This window comes from Panthera tigris, chromosome B1 (genome assembly GCF_018350195.1).
Source record: "Panthera tigris isolate Pti1 chromosome B1, P.tigris_Pti1_mat1.1, whole genome shotgun sequence".
NCBI lineage: Eukaryota > Metazoa > Chordata > Mammalia > Carnivora > Felidae > Panthera > Panthera tigris.
In genome coordinates this window covers 82,766,500-82,779,215 of record NC_056663.1, presented here as the reverse complement: position 1 = coordinate 82,779,215, position 12,716 = coordinate 82,766,500, and the positions used below count along the sequence as shown (strand labels likewise).

The 12,716-nt window shown below is 37.9% G+C and overlaps 1 protein-coding gene across 11 annotated transcripts in view; it reads left to right on the top strand.

Annotated features, from left to right (window-relative positions):
• The window catches only part of GAB1 (GRB2 associated binding protein 1), a 121,959-nt gene that overhangs the window by 72,355 nt on the left and 36,888 nt on the right, over positions 1 to 12,716 (top strand). For 10 of the 11 annotated variants that reach the window (XR_006216756.1, XM_042983842.1, XM_042983841.1 and 7 more), the window contains one exon: positions 7,285 to 7,579. Coding sequence is in view for 10 of the 11 variants with exons in the window: in XM_042983842.1 (XP_042839776.1) it covers positions 7,285 to 7,579 (295 nt within the window). In the remaining variant the exon portion in view is untranslated. Of the gene's footprint in view, positions 1 to 4,437; positions 4,529 to 7,284; positions 7,580 to 12,716 lie in introns of those variants that run through there. The other variant, XM_042983838.1, reaches the window with a different exon arrangement.

Below are 12,716 nucleotides of genomic sequence, written 5' to 3'. Positions count from 1 at the left end.
ACACACACACACACACACACACACACACACACACACACAGAATCCGAAGCAGGCTCCAGGCTTCAAGCCATTAGCACTGAGCCCGACTCGGGGCTCGAACCCACAAACTGCGAGATCATGACCTGAGCCGAAGTTGGACGCCCAACCTACTGAGCCACCCATGCGCCCCTTGGAATGGTCTTGACTTTCAAGGAACTTGATGTCTAGTTGGGAAAATAATTCATAAACATTTGGAACATTTGGAAATGTATGTAGTAAAATAACAGATGGTTCCAAACTGAACTGTAGCAAGAGACATTTCAGAGCAGTAACTGATGAGTTGCCAAGAGTCCAGAGGGAAGGTGTGGAGAGGAAAGGGGAAGGTTAGGATAGAATCTTAAGGAATGGATTAGGTTTCCAACAACAGAAAGGAGTTCAGACGTTCACCAGTGGGATAAATACTCAACAAAAACAAGGAGGGAAGTATATTTAACCTCACTGGCAAGAGTAGAAGGCATGAGGAATTAGATAGACATAAGCTTGAAAGGATCTCTGATTGTTTTTGAAATTCCATTTCGTTGAGCAACCTAATTCTGTCTATTGATTGGACCAGTGGTTCTCAGTCTGGGTGGTACATTAGAATCATCTCTTTAGCATTTAAAACTATGTGCCAGGGCTAATGTCCCAGACCTACTATCTATCTGAGATGAGGCCCCAGGCATCGTTTTTTTTTTAAAGTAAAATTCTCCAGATATTTCTATTATTTATTTATTTATTTTTCATGTTTATTTATTTTTGAGAGAGAGAGGGGGGGGGGGAGGGAAGAGGGAGAGGGCGATACAGAATCCAAAGTAGGCTCCAGGCTCTGAGGTGTCCACACAGAGCCCAATGCAGGGCTTAAACTCACGAATCCTGACATCTTGACCTGAGCCAAAGTTGGATGCTTCACTAACTGAGCCGCCTAGGTGCCCCTCTCCAGATATTTCTTATAAGCAGTTAGAGTTGAGAAACACTGGACCACCCTGACCTCTTCTTTTTTGCCCACCCATATACTTATTTCTTTAATAATTAGTTCTTCCTGTAAAGGAAGGCACTAGGCAGTCTTGGCAAGGGTTACACCAGGCATGTTCTCTGTCAGTTATGCCACAGAGAAGTCAGAAAACATCAGTGCAGCAGTTACAGTGTATTTCTTTAAAACTGAGCCCACTTGCCATATTAGGCAAATTAGGCATATTTTGTGAATTTGTTAATATTATTGCAGGTGATGGTTTGAGGCTAATCTAGATTGAATTTTTTTTTTTTCTTCTTCCCACTAGATAATGGGACTCCATCTGTACTTTCTAGCCAATGTATGCACACCGATACTCTGCAGGGTATATGATAAACCTATTTTAAGACCTTGTTTCAATGTGACAAGCTTATCTTCAATTTACGTAATTTGCTTAAATGCAGAAATTTGCTTAAATTTAAAAGAACAACTCCTTTAAAATGAAGTTTAAAAATAACTATTATCTGTAGAGTTTTTAACACAAGTTAATTTATAGCTTATATACCTCTACCTTGCCCGACAGTTCTCCATTTACAAGTGGTTGGGCAGAGTATAGTTATATCATTATCCCCATGACACATAGGTAATGTGAGAAATTCTGTATTTTTATCCTTGCCTCCTGTGATTGGCATATTCAGCAGATGTAGACTGAGTACTTCCTTGGGGTTGGGCAATGGAAAACAAAGATGAAAGGTGAAAAAATATGGCTTCAGCCCGCAGGAAACTCACTTTTGGGAATGTCAAACATCATAATTAGGATCAAGGTGGAAATGGAGAGCTTAGAGGGGTCCACTCAGGGATGGTGCCCTGAAGGGGTCTGAGTTGAGTCTAGAAGTAGATTATGTGCCACAGAGCAGCATGTATCAGGGCCAGAGGCAGGACAGAAGCAGAGCATTAGAGGAACTGCAATAATTTCCAATGTGGTTGGAAGGCAGAGAGGCAAGAAGTAAGGTTGGGGAGACAGAGAGAGGCGTGGAGGGCCCCATGTGCCCTGCCTACCAGAGAGTTTGGGCTTTATCCTGTAGGCAGTCACTGAATGTAGGGAATGGGTAAATGGCAATGCGTTATGGACATTTAGTTTGTCATCTCATCTAAATAGATTTCCATTGGCATCCATGGACTGTACAGGCTCTTCTCTTTTGATGTTAATGTAGTAGCCAAAGTTATTCTTAAAACCCTGAGACAAGACCCGGGGACCAGAGTAGGGTGCTTTTAAGCTACTTTAAAACACAGACCTGCTGATGAAGTCTTATTACTGCGTCATTTATTCAACTTGAAATGATTATTGCAACTTAAGGAAAGACAACAAAGTAGATTTTTGCATAGTTCCTCTGAAGCAGACCTGCTTGTAATGGCATGCCAGTAGTGAAAATGATTTTCCACATGAGTTTTGTTGAAAATTGCTTTGAGTATTTTTTTTTTGAAGGTTTCTAGAAAACTTGTCCTCTTTTGTCTGCTACTGCTGCAGGATTGGTGAGGCAATGTACAGCTTTCTCTGGGGCTACCAAGGCAGCGAGGATAAAAATAGGGCAAACTTTAAGAATCCCAGATATTTTCAGATAACAAAGACTGATTTATGTGGGCCCATTTTGTGCTCTGACAAAACATAGAGAAGCTTTTGTGCTGTGATTAGCAAGGGCGCTGATGTCAGTTCTCTTGTCGAGCATCAAGCTTTATTCTGTGGCTAAATTGTGCTTTGTACCATAATCCAGAGAACCTTTGTATCTGCCTTATTAAAGTGTGTAGTTTATGTAATTGCTTTTGTTTTCCAGTTTAATCTGTGCCAGATTCAATAAGAGTGACTCATTTTGTGACTGAGACAAACATTCACATTTGGACCATGTTAAAAATAAATAAATAAGTGGCAGGTGCTGTTGGCTAAATTCTGTGTTTTAATGCTGTAATTTCCTGCTGTAAGGGTTCATCTCTTATCCTCTGTAATCGCCAGTACAGCCTAGCTAGTACTCCCTGATTCTACTCCTGTTCCCCAGTGCTACTCATGTCTTGGCTATTTATTTTAGTTTCCAAGGGCCTTTCACATTTTAACAATATCATTTCAACAGAGAAGCAAAGAAATGGCTGGGGAGCCACAGTTAACCAGAAGACAAAGAGTGACCCATAAGCTGTAGCAGAAGGACACATTCTTTTCCTTTCTTTTTGTCATTTTTTCCAAGGTGTTTTGTGCATGTGTTTTGGTAAAGCTCTCTTAGTTATGTTTATGTTATTATGTGTATGTTCAGTATCCAGGTCTTTTTCTCAAGTGGAAGAGTTTTTGAAAGCACGCCTTCTGTTCAACGTGGCCCTTATATCTAATCTAATATTCGCAAAATTTTACAACTTCAGAGTCTTAGGGGAGATTCTCCTTATCGTACAAGTATTTCTAGGTACCAGGTGCTGTGTTATGCATGGAATATGTAATGACAAGTCACTATCTTTGTGGATTTTACAGTCTGCCTAGGGAGTTAGATACTAAATAAATAAATACAAAGAAAATTTAAATTGCAAAATGATAATAATCCTTTAGGTAGTAAGGTACCTTATTACATGGGTAATAAGGTCCCTAAAACTGTGCTCTACTTAAATTGAGGGTCGCTGGGAAGGGAAGGCCCAAAGGTCAGAGTCCGCCTGGCAAGAGAACATACTAGACTCAGGAAATGGCATGCGCAAAGTCTCTTGAGGCAGGAAGCAGTTTGGCATCCTATTAACTGTATTATTAGAAGAGAGAAGTGACAACTGACAAGGCTAACTGTATTAAAAAGATTATAGATCAACTACGCAGGCACAGCAGTAGGGCACTATTTAGTATAGCGGCAAATAGTTGAGCAGCCTCTCAGAGCTTCCCTGAAAGTGCAGTATAGAGATTGATGCCTATAATACTTCGTCTGAGTCATTGGGGAATGGGTGGATTGTGTTCAATGAATTATGTAGTGAGGCATTGTAGAAAGATTTCGACAAGAGACATTAAAGTTTTAAAAAGTCATTTCTGCATTTAAAGACAGAATCTTTACTATCTGGAGAAATCACTTACTAAAAGATATGATTCCTTGATGGCCCTAAAGAAGTGACATAATACTACATTTCGTCTCTCTTCTCTATTACTTTTTCAGGCTTACCGCTTGATAGAGAGGTATCACATAACTTTACTAAGAGATGATATTTATTTATTTTGAAGTAAATAAATGTCTTACTAACTAACTAAATGGATTTTTGTAATCCAGAAACGAGTGCTAAAGTCATGTGAATTTATTTAACATGTTAGGATTTTTCAGTGTTCTCTAAAGCATCTAGAAGAACTTCCCACTGCCGTCTCTTTCTGGACATGACTAGTTCCTCTTTGCTTGGAGTTATAGTTGGACTGAGAAGTTAATTTAAAACCTTGTTGACATTAAAGAACTACGTAATATTTTTAGGCCTTTGTGATATTTCTACTAAATCTTATTGAAGGATTGCATCCAGTTTTTCCATGAAGGAATGCCTCTCCATTTAGCAATAGTTCTGCAGGTACGTTGACAGGTTTGCTGTATTATCAAATATTTTCATGTATTGTAAATATTTGCTTCATGATTAGTCAACTCCTTAAGAGTAGCGGTCATGAATTACCTACTTGTAGTTCTCCCCACAGGTATTTACAATAGAATAGATAACTTATTGACTGGTTAGCTCACTGATTTACCTTTTAATGTAGCTACATTTCCTTGAATGGATACAGTTTAGAGTCTATTAAAATGTTAAACCTAAAGTTATCGCCCAAGCTAATTCAGTTATAAGTATAGTTGTCCAGGTTTTAAGAAGGCGTTGGGGGGTCTGGGCAGCTCAGTCGGTTAAGTGGCTGACTTTGGATCAGGTCATGAATTCACAGTTCATGGGTTCGAGCCCCACTTTGGGCTCTGTGTTGACAGCTTAGAGCCTGGAGCCTGCTTCAGATTCTGCGTGTCTCTCTCTCTCTGCCCCTCCCTTGCTCATGCTCTGTCTCTTTCTGTCTCTCAAAAATAAATAAACATTAAAATCTTTTTAAGAGAAAAAAAAACATTCAAGGAGGATTAAGACTTAATATTGTTTCTGGGCAGAGTTGTTGGATTTAAAGACTGCTGAAGCACTGTTTCAGTCATTCAGTTCTGTTTTTATTATTTAATCAACGAGATTTTAGAGAGTAATAGTAAAAGAATTTTAGGCCTGTTGAGGCATAGTATGAAACCCGTAATTGACCAAAATTTGTGGAGGAAGTACATGGTGAGTGTAGATCTAGATTGCTAGTATATGTTTGTTGGGAAGAAAAGGGAAAAGAGAAAGAGAAAGGAGGAGGAAAATTGCAACCCATAAGAATACAGATCTTATCCATGTGATCTTTGAAAATAGACTCACCGGAAGAAAGACACAGCCCATTTCTTTGCTAGCTTTTCAGGTGAGAAACGAGGAAAGCTTTTAAACTCTTTTTTCCCCATTCCCCTCACACAGAAATGAGTGAGAAGAGATCTATAGCTTAAAATACAAAGGAGTCTTCAAAAGGAGTCTTTTGAAGAAGTACCTTTATGTATTCTTTTTTTTTTAACATTTATTTATTTTTGAGAGATAGAGCATGAGTGGGGGAGGGGCAGAGGGAGAGAGAGAGGGCTGTCAGCCCAGAGCTGGACGCAAGGCTCGAACCCACGAACTGTGAGATTATGACCTAAGCTGAAGTCAGACACTTAACCGACTGAGCCACCCAGGTGCCCCCCCGCCCTTTATGTACTGATGGCTTGATAGTAAGGCATGAAAAACCTTGCCTTTTTTTTAATGTGGTAAGCTGTACCTAACATAAAGTTTACCATTTTAACCATTTTTAAGTGTACAGCTTCAGTGGCATGAAGTACATTCACTTTGTTGTGCAACCGTCACCAGTATCTATCTCCAGAATTTCTTTATTATCCCATACTGAAACACTGCCCACTAAACACTATTATCCCCATCTTCCAACTACTGGCAACCACCATTCTGCATTTGGTCTCTAGATTTTGATTATTGTAAGTCCTTGTATAAGTGGAGTCATATACTTTATCCTTTTGTGACTGGCTTTTTTCACTTAGCATAACATCTCAAGATTCGTCCATGTTATAGCATGTGTCAGATTTTTCTTCCCTTTTAAGACTGAACAGTGTTCTATGTATATTCCACTTTTTGTTCATTTCTTCATTCATCAATGGACACTTGGGTTGCGCCTACCTTTTGACTGTTGTGAGTAATGCTACTATAAACATGGGGTGCAAATACCTGTTTGAGACCTTGTTTTCAATTCTTTTGGATATTTACAACTGGAATCTTTTGTGGAACTGCCATACCGTTTTCCATACTGGTTCTAATTTCTGCCATCCTGACCAGCACTTGTTATTTTCTGTGGCTTTTTGTTTTTTATAAAAGACATTTTAATGTGTATGAAATTGTATCACATTGTGGTTTTGATTTGCATTTCTCTGATGATAGGCTGTTGAGCATTTTTTCATGTGCTTATTGGCCATTTGTATATCTTCTTTGGAGACTCTGTTTAAGTCCTTTGCCCATTTTTAAACTAGTTTATTTTGTTGTTACTGAGTTGTAGGAATTCTTTATATATTCTAGACGTTAATCTTTTATGAGACAAATTATTTGCAGATACTTTCTCTCATTCTGTGAGCTGACTTTTCACTCTATTGATTGAGTCCTTCAATGTGTACATTTTAAATTTTGATGTAATCCAGTTTACCTATTTTTTTTTCTTTTGTGTTTCTTCTGCATTCTTAATGTCCTGTCAGTTGCCTAATCTAATGTTATGAAGCTTTCCCCTGTGTTTTCTTCTAAGAGTTTTCTAATTTTAGCTCCTATGTGTAGGTCTTTGATGATCCATTTTGAGTTAATTTTTGTATGATGTAGAGTCCAACTTCTTTTGCATGTGGATATCCAGTTTTCCCAGCACCATTTGTTGAAACCACTGCTTTTTTGTATTTAGTAAAAACTCAGTCTTCCTTAGTTTATTGACCTGATGTTACATTATGTAATACCATCTAATATACATCAATATCTTCTAATATTCTATTAGATCTAATAGAAAATAATAAATATGTATATATAGACACATTTTTAAGTTGAGGCATCAGTAAAGAGTGGTAGATTATTCCCTGGAAACAAAGAAAACATCTATGTGACTTTCAACAATTCATTTGTGAAATGTGCATTGATAAATGTGCATCTTCTTGAAAAATCTCTCTCAAATTAATACTAGATGGATATTTTTGTTTCATCCCTAGGCATGGAAGAGGAGATGGTTTGTGTTACGCAGTGGTCGCTTAACTGGAGATCCAGATGTCTTGGAATATTACAAAAATGATCATGCCAAGAAGCCTATCCGTATTATTGATTTAAATTTATGTCAGCAAGTTGATGCTGGATTGACATTTAACAAAAAAGAGTTTGAAAACAGCTACATTTTTGATATCAACACCATTGACCGAATTTTCTACTTGGTAGCAGACAGTGAGGAAGAGATGAATAAGTGGGTTCGTTGCATTTGTGACATCTGTGGGTTTAATCCTACGGAGGAAGGTAAGCTCAAGATTTTATTATTCAACCTGAGTTCTCCTTTATTGCTGCATTTTTAGAACTATTATAAAATTCTTTGTTATTTCAGTTACACAGTATAATATTTTCTTTTTTATAATAGCTAACACCATTTGGAAAAAGCACTAATAACCCTCTAATCATTTTGGGGAGAAGCTTTTCATAGGTTTAGAAAGAGAGACTTAACCATGTGGGGCAGTATGTAAATAAATGTCTTGAAGAAGAAGGTGACAAGAAGACATACTTATTTGAGAGCATTTCCTGAGTTTCTATATAAATATTAAGTTGAACTTTATAGCACTGCTGATACTTGACTATTTTTCACCTATTTTAAAAACAGCATTTTTATGTGACTCAATTATTTTGATGTTATTTTAAAAACTATATTGGATTATGGGGCACTTGGGTGGCTCAGTCAGTTAAACATCCGACTTCAGCACAGATCATGATCTCACTGTTCATTCTTTCAAGCCTCACGTTGGACTCTGTGCTGGCAGCTTAGAGTCTGGAGCCTTCTTCAGATTCTGTGTCTCCCTCTTTCTCTGCCCTCACCCCCCGCTTTTCCTCTCTCTCTCTCTCTCTCTCTGTCTCTCAAAAAATAAATATTAAAAAAAATTTAGAAGACCATATTGGATTATGAAGTTATGAAATAGTCAAGAGGATTATCAATACCTATAAAAAGCAAGTGACAGTCACAAAACATGATAAAAAAAGTAACAAATGAGATTATTTAACACAAAGATCCTAAAAACAGCATGGAGGAAGAAGAGGCTCAAGGTTTGGATAACAGGTAGTGAAGAAAAGCTTCTTAGGTAAATTGTAGGTTTTTGAAGGAAGTAGTATTTCTTTTTTTTTTTTTTTTAACATTTATTTATTTTTGAGACAGAGAGAGACAGAGCATGAACGGGGGAGGGTCAGAGAGAGTGGGAGACACAGAATCTGAAACAGGCACCAGGCTCTCTGAGCTGTCAGCACAGAACCCGACGTGGGGCTCAAACTCATGGACCGTGAGATCATGACCTGAGCCGAAGTCAGACACTTAACTGACTGAGCCACCCAGGCGCCCCAGGAAGTAGTATTTCTGCATAAATGAAAAAAGGGATGTAGAACCCTCTAGGCTTAGGGGCAAGGGAGAGCAAGGACCCTGAGGTGGAACAGAATCATATGTGACTAGAGCAGGGGGCTGTAAATGATAAAAGTGGGGGTGGGAGGAGAGGAAAGAGAGTTGGTTGAGGCACTGAGTTCTGGAGTATCTGTCCTGGGAAGAACTGAATGATTGAGTAAAGATCTCATAAAGAATTTTACACGTGGGGGCACCAGGGTGGCTCAGTCAGTTAAGCATCAAACTTTGGCTCAGGTCATGATCTCACGGTTTGTGAGTTTGAGCCCTGCTAGGGCTCTGTGCTGATAGCTCACAGCCTGGAGCCTGCTTAAGATTCTCTGTCTCCCTCTCTCTCTGCCCTTCCCCTGCTCACGCTGTTCCCCTCTCCCTCTCAAAAATAAATAAACATTAATAAAAAAAAATTTTTTTAAGATTTTTACAAGCAGAATTCCTCTTCAGGTGCTTATATAGCTGTCTTGACCACTTATTCCCCGTCCACTTCTCTACTTCTCTTACTTTGACAACAAACACATATCTAGGGGACCCCAACACAAATTTAGGTCTGTAAACCCAAAAATCAGAAAGAAAGGCGCCCTCAGGTCTTTGAACTTAGCATCTTCATGGTTATACTGCCATTTACAGTGTGCATTTCCAAATATCTATATTTAGGAGTGTTGGAGTTTCAGTGAGGGCTGGAAAAATTGCATCAACAATCAACATCAAGTTTTGAATTGAAGTGAAACAGCAGTCATCTCTAATTAGCTCAGGTCAGCATGCTGCTTCCTCTCTGGCCAGTCAGCAGCCCACAAGGAGGAGCCTTCCAGGGCTGGGATTGGCCCAGTGGGGTGGGGAAACCCCTTGGTGAGAGAATCCAGAATCCTGAGAGGGAGCAGCACTGTAACAGGCAAGGAGGCATCCAGTTTAGACAGGAGGTGGCTGATGAACTGGAGCTTTTCAGCAGAGTTCTAGTGATTAAAAGCCTCAAGAAATTGTTTCACCTGTGGAATTAAGCTTTAGTGGTTTTTGTGAAATTACTAATAAGTATGTTCACATTTAAGTGCGTGTGGAGGTATGACTCCTAACTCCAGTTAAACTCCTTTCCATTCTTGTATATAAGGTCTATATTTGAGTGCAGTAGAGGATTTTAAAGTTAAAGTCACAAATAAGATAGCTTTCTAATGGCTGTTTAATGACCATGCAGTAATGATAATTTTTCGATTAAGATACCACATTAATTTCATTATATGATGGATTTTCAGTTAAAATAATTTAAGTCCTTGTATACGCTTTTTGGTGATGGCTTTCTTTTCAATTTAGATTTTGTTTTTAGGGACATAAAAGTAGACTTCTGTCTTCATCAGTTGCCTGTATAGATTTAGTTGATCTGAAAGACTAAGTAGTAGGGATTCTTCCGTCTCTTTTTGTTTTCTGTATAATTCTCCTAAATATATTGCCAAAGGAAATGAGATACCCTCCAAGAGGAGATACATTCTTCAGTCAAGGAATATGTCTAATTTTTGGAAGCCCTTTCAGGGGTGGGTAGACTTGAGAACCCCCAAAATAAGAATTTCAAATGCACAAGTATCTGAGATTAACTTTGTGAGTTTCAAGGCATGGAGTCTGGTCCATTTGTCCACCTTAGCATGACTCTCATCTCATCGTCTGGAAGTTTGATGAACACCCAGTCATCTCTGGGAAGAAGGAAGGTTTTATCTGTTTTGGAAATTGATTCATTAATTTACCAAATTACTGAATTTGCCAGCACTCTACTAGGCTTTGGATATTCCTGCAACCTATATATTATTAGGTGACTAGTTAGGGAGACAAATGGCAAACATTACAGATGTGGAACTGAGCGTCTAGTGGGGAAGGATTCATACTCAGAATAATAATTCATTACAGTTGATGAGTGCAAGATACATAATGTGTGTGGAAAAAATATATATATAATATATATAATTTAATATATTTAATAATTATATATATAATATATATAATTTAGTATGATTATTAAAGTATGATTATATACATATATCAAAGTATGAAACTATGGGACTGTGTTAATACAGCTCTTGCCCTCATAGAGCTTATAGTCAGTCTAACAGAGACAGGAAAATAATCTAGGAATTATAATATTGTTAGATAAGTGTCCAGTTAAAGAAAAAATAAATAAGCATCGATAGCAGTTAATTTAGTTTTAAGAAGGTCAGGAAAAGCATAGGTAGTTTTAAATGGCTCTGTAATAGCTGATAATGTACCGAGAACTTTATTTTATACTTAGTGAAACATTTTCGTTGTATTTGTAGTCATAATCAGTCACAATGTCTGTTTTTTGCTTCATGAACTTACCAATATAGGGAGGGGCGCAAACTCCCAAATCCTTTTAAAATAGATTAGAATGCATTTGTCTAGGGGCGCCTGGGTGGCTCAGTCGGTTAAGCGTCCAACTTTGGCTCAGGTCATGATCTTGTGGTTTGTGAGTTCGAGTCCCATGTCGGGCTGTGTGCTGACAGCTCAGAGCCTGGACTGTGCTTCGGATTCTGTGTCTCCCTCTGTCTCTGACCCATCCCCTGCTCATGCTCTGTCTCTCTCTGTCTGTCTCTCTCTCAAAAATAAATAAACATTAAAAAAAATTTTTTTTTAAATACATTTGTCTTGAATGAAACTCTTAATTTGTGAATGTTTTATCTTCACAATATCAATAAAAGGGGAGGTTGTGAGAAAATTTCCAGTATTGTTAATCAAATTTGATGTATATAATGAGTTGGTTACCACAAACAGCTGTACTAATCATAACTCACTTTTATTTGTTCACATAACAGGCCGCTAAGGAGTTCAATTTGCCAGTGCTAAGTGTAGTTCATGAGCTATATCTAAATGCAACTACATTTGTTTTTGTAAGTTCTACAGTATAGAATTTTTTGCAAGTTCATCCTGGCTTTCTCCCAAATAGCCACAATTAGAAATGACTGACTATGATGTTGAAGACTTGAGTGTCTCATAAATTATGAACTTGTAAATAAATTAGTAGGTCATATATCAGTGAAAGATGAATAGTCCTTCATTGCGTAGTATCTAGGAGCCACAAAAAATTTTTTTTCTATAATTTTGATTTTTCATGCATGGTAGCAAAACTGCAAAAACGCTTCAAAGTTAACCACTGCATTTTATTCATTGGTAGTAGCTGACTTTGCTAGATGCCTTAACAAAAATCCACACATTTAAAGATTCAAACAGCAGAGAACTGCTATTATCCTTTGTGATCACATTCATACAATTTAATATGACAAAGTAAACATCAGAATGTCTTTGTTCTTCCATTTGCTTTACCACCTGCTTTATATTCTCTTGCTTCTAAATAGATCTCCCCACCAATCACTAAATAATAGGTGTTTTTGTTTTTACCTAGAATCTGTCCCCTGAGCCCTGTGCTCTTCCCATTTCAAAGTTGAGTATGCTCTTACTCTTGGCTTAAAACTAATGACACGAAATCATTTTTCCCTATGCTTGTGTCAGGCAAGATGTGGGAAGAAATATCCTATGCTTGGGTATTACAGTCTGAGAAAATAACTATCCCCAGTCCCTATGAGAATAACTACTTTTTGCTGAAAACAAAAGGAAAGGGGAAAAATCTGACCTGTGTTTTGATTCCAGGAACCTCTCAAAATATCGTTACCATGTTATTTCCGCTGCCCCAGGTGACCACTGCTATTATTGAATACTCAGAATGCTGGCAAGCTGAATCTGTTTTTAAATTGTAGTTCATTGAACTGTGTGCGGTTCCTATGAATGCTTTTATTTAGCAGATTTGAGGGTAGAGACTAATTTCTTTTGTTTTTCTTGGAAATGTGCAGATTTATTTTTGTTTCTACACCAAGGTGGAAGCTGTTAAATCTGCTTAACAAGTGCCAGGAAACACAGCCTAAGGGCTCTAAACAGCTAACTAACTTGGCGCAATGGCTCCTGGTCTAATTTCAGGGTGCAAGATTAGAAAGTTGCCTCTTATCAATCAGTTGAGTT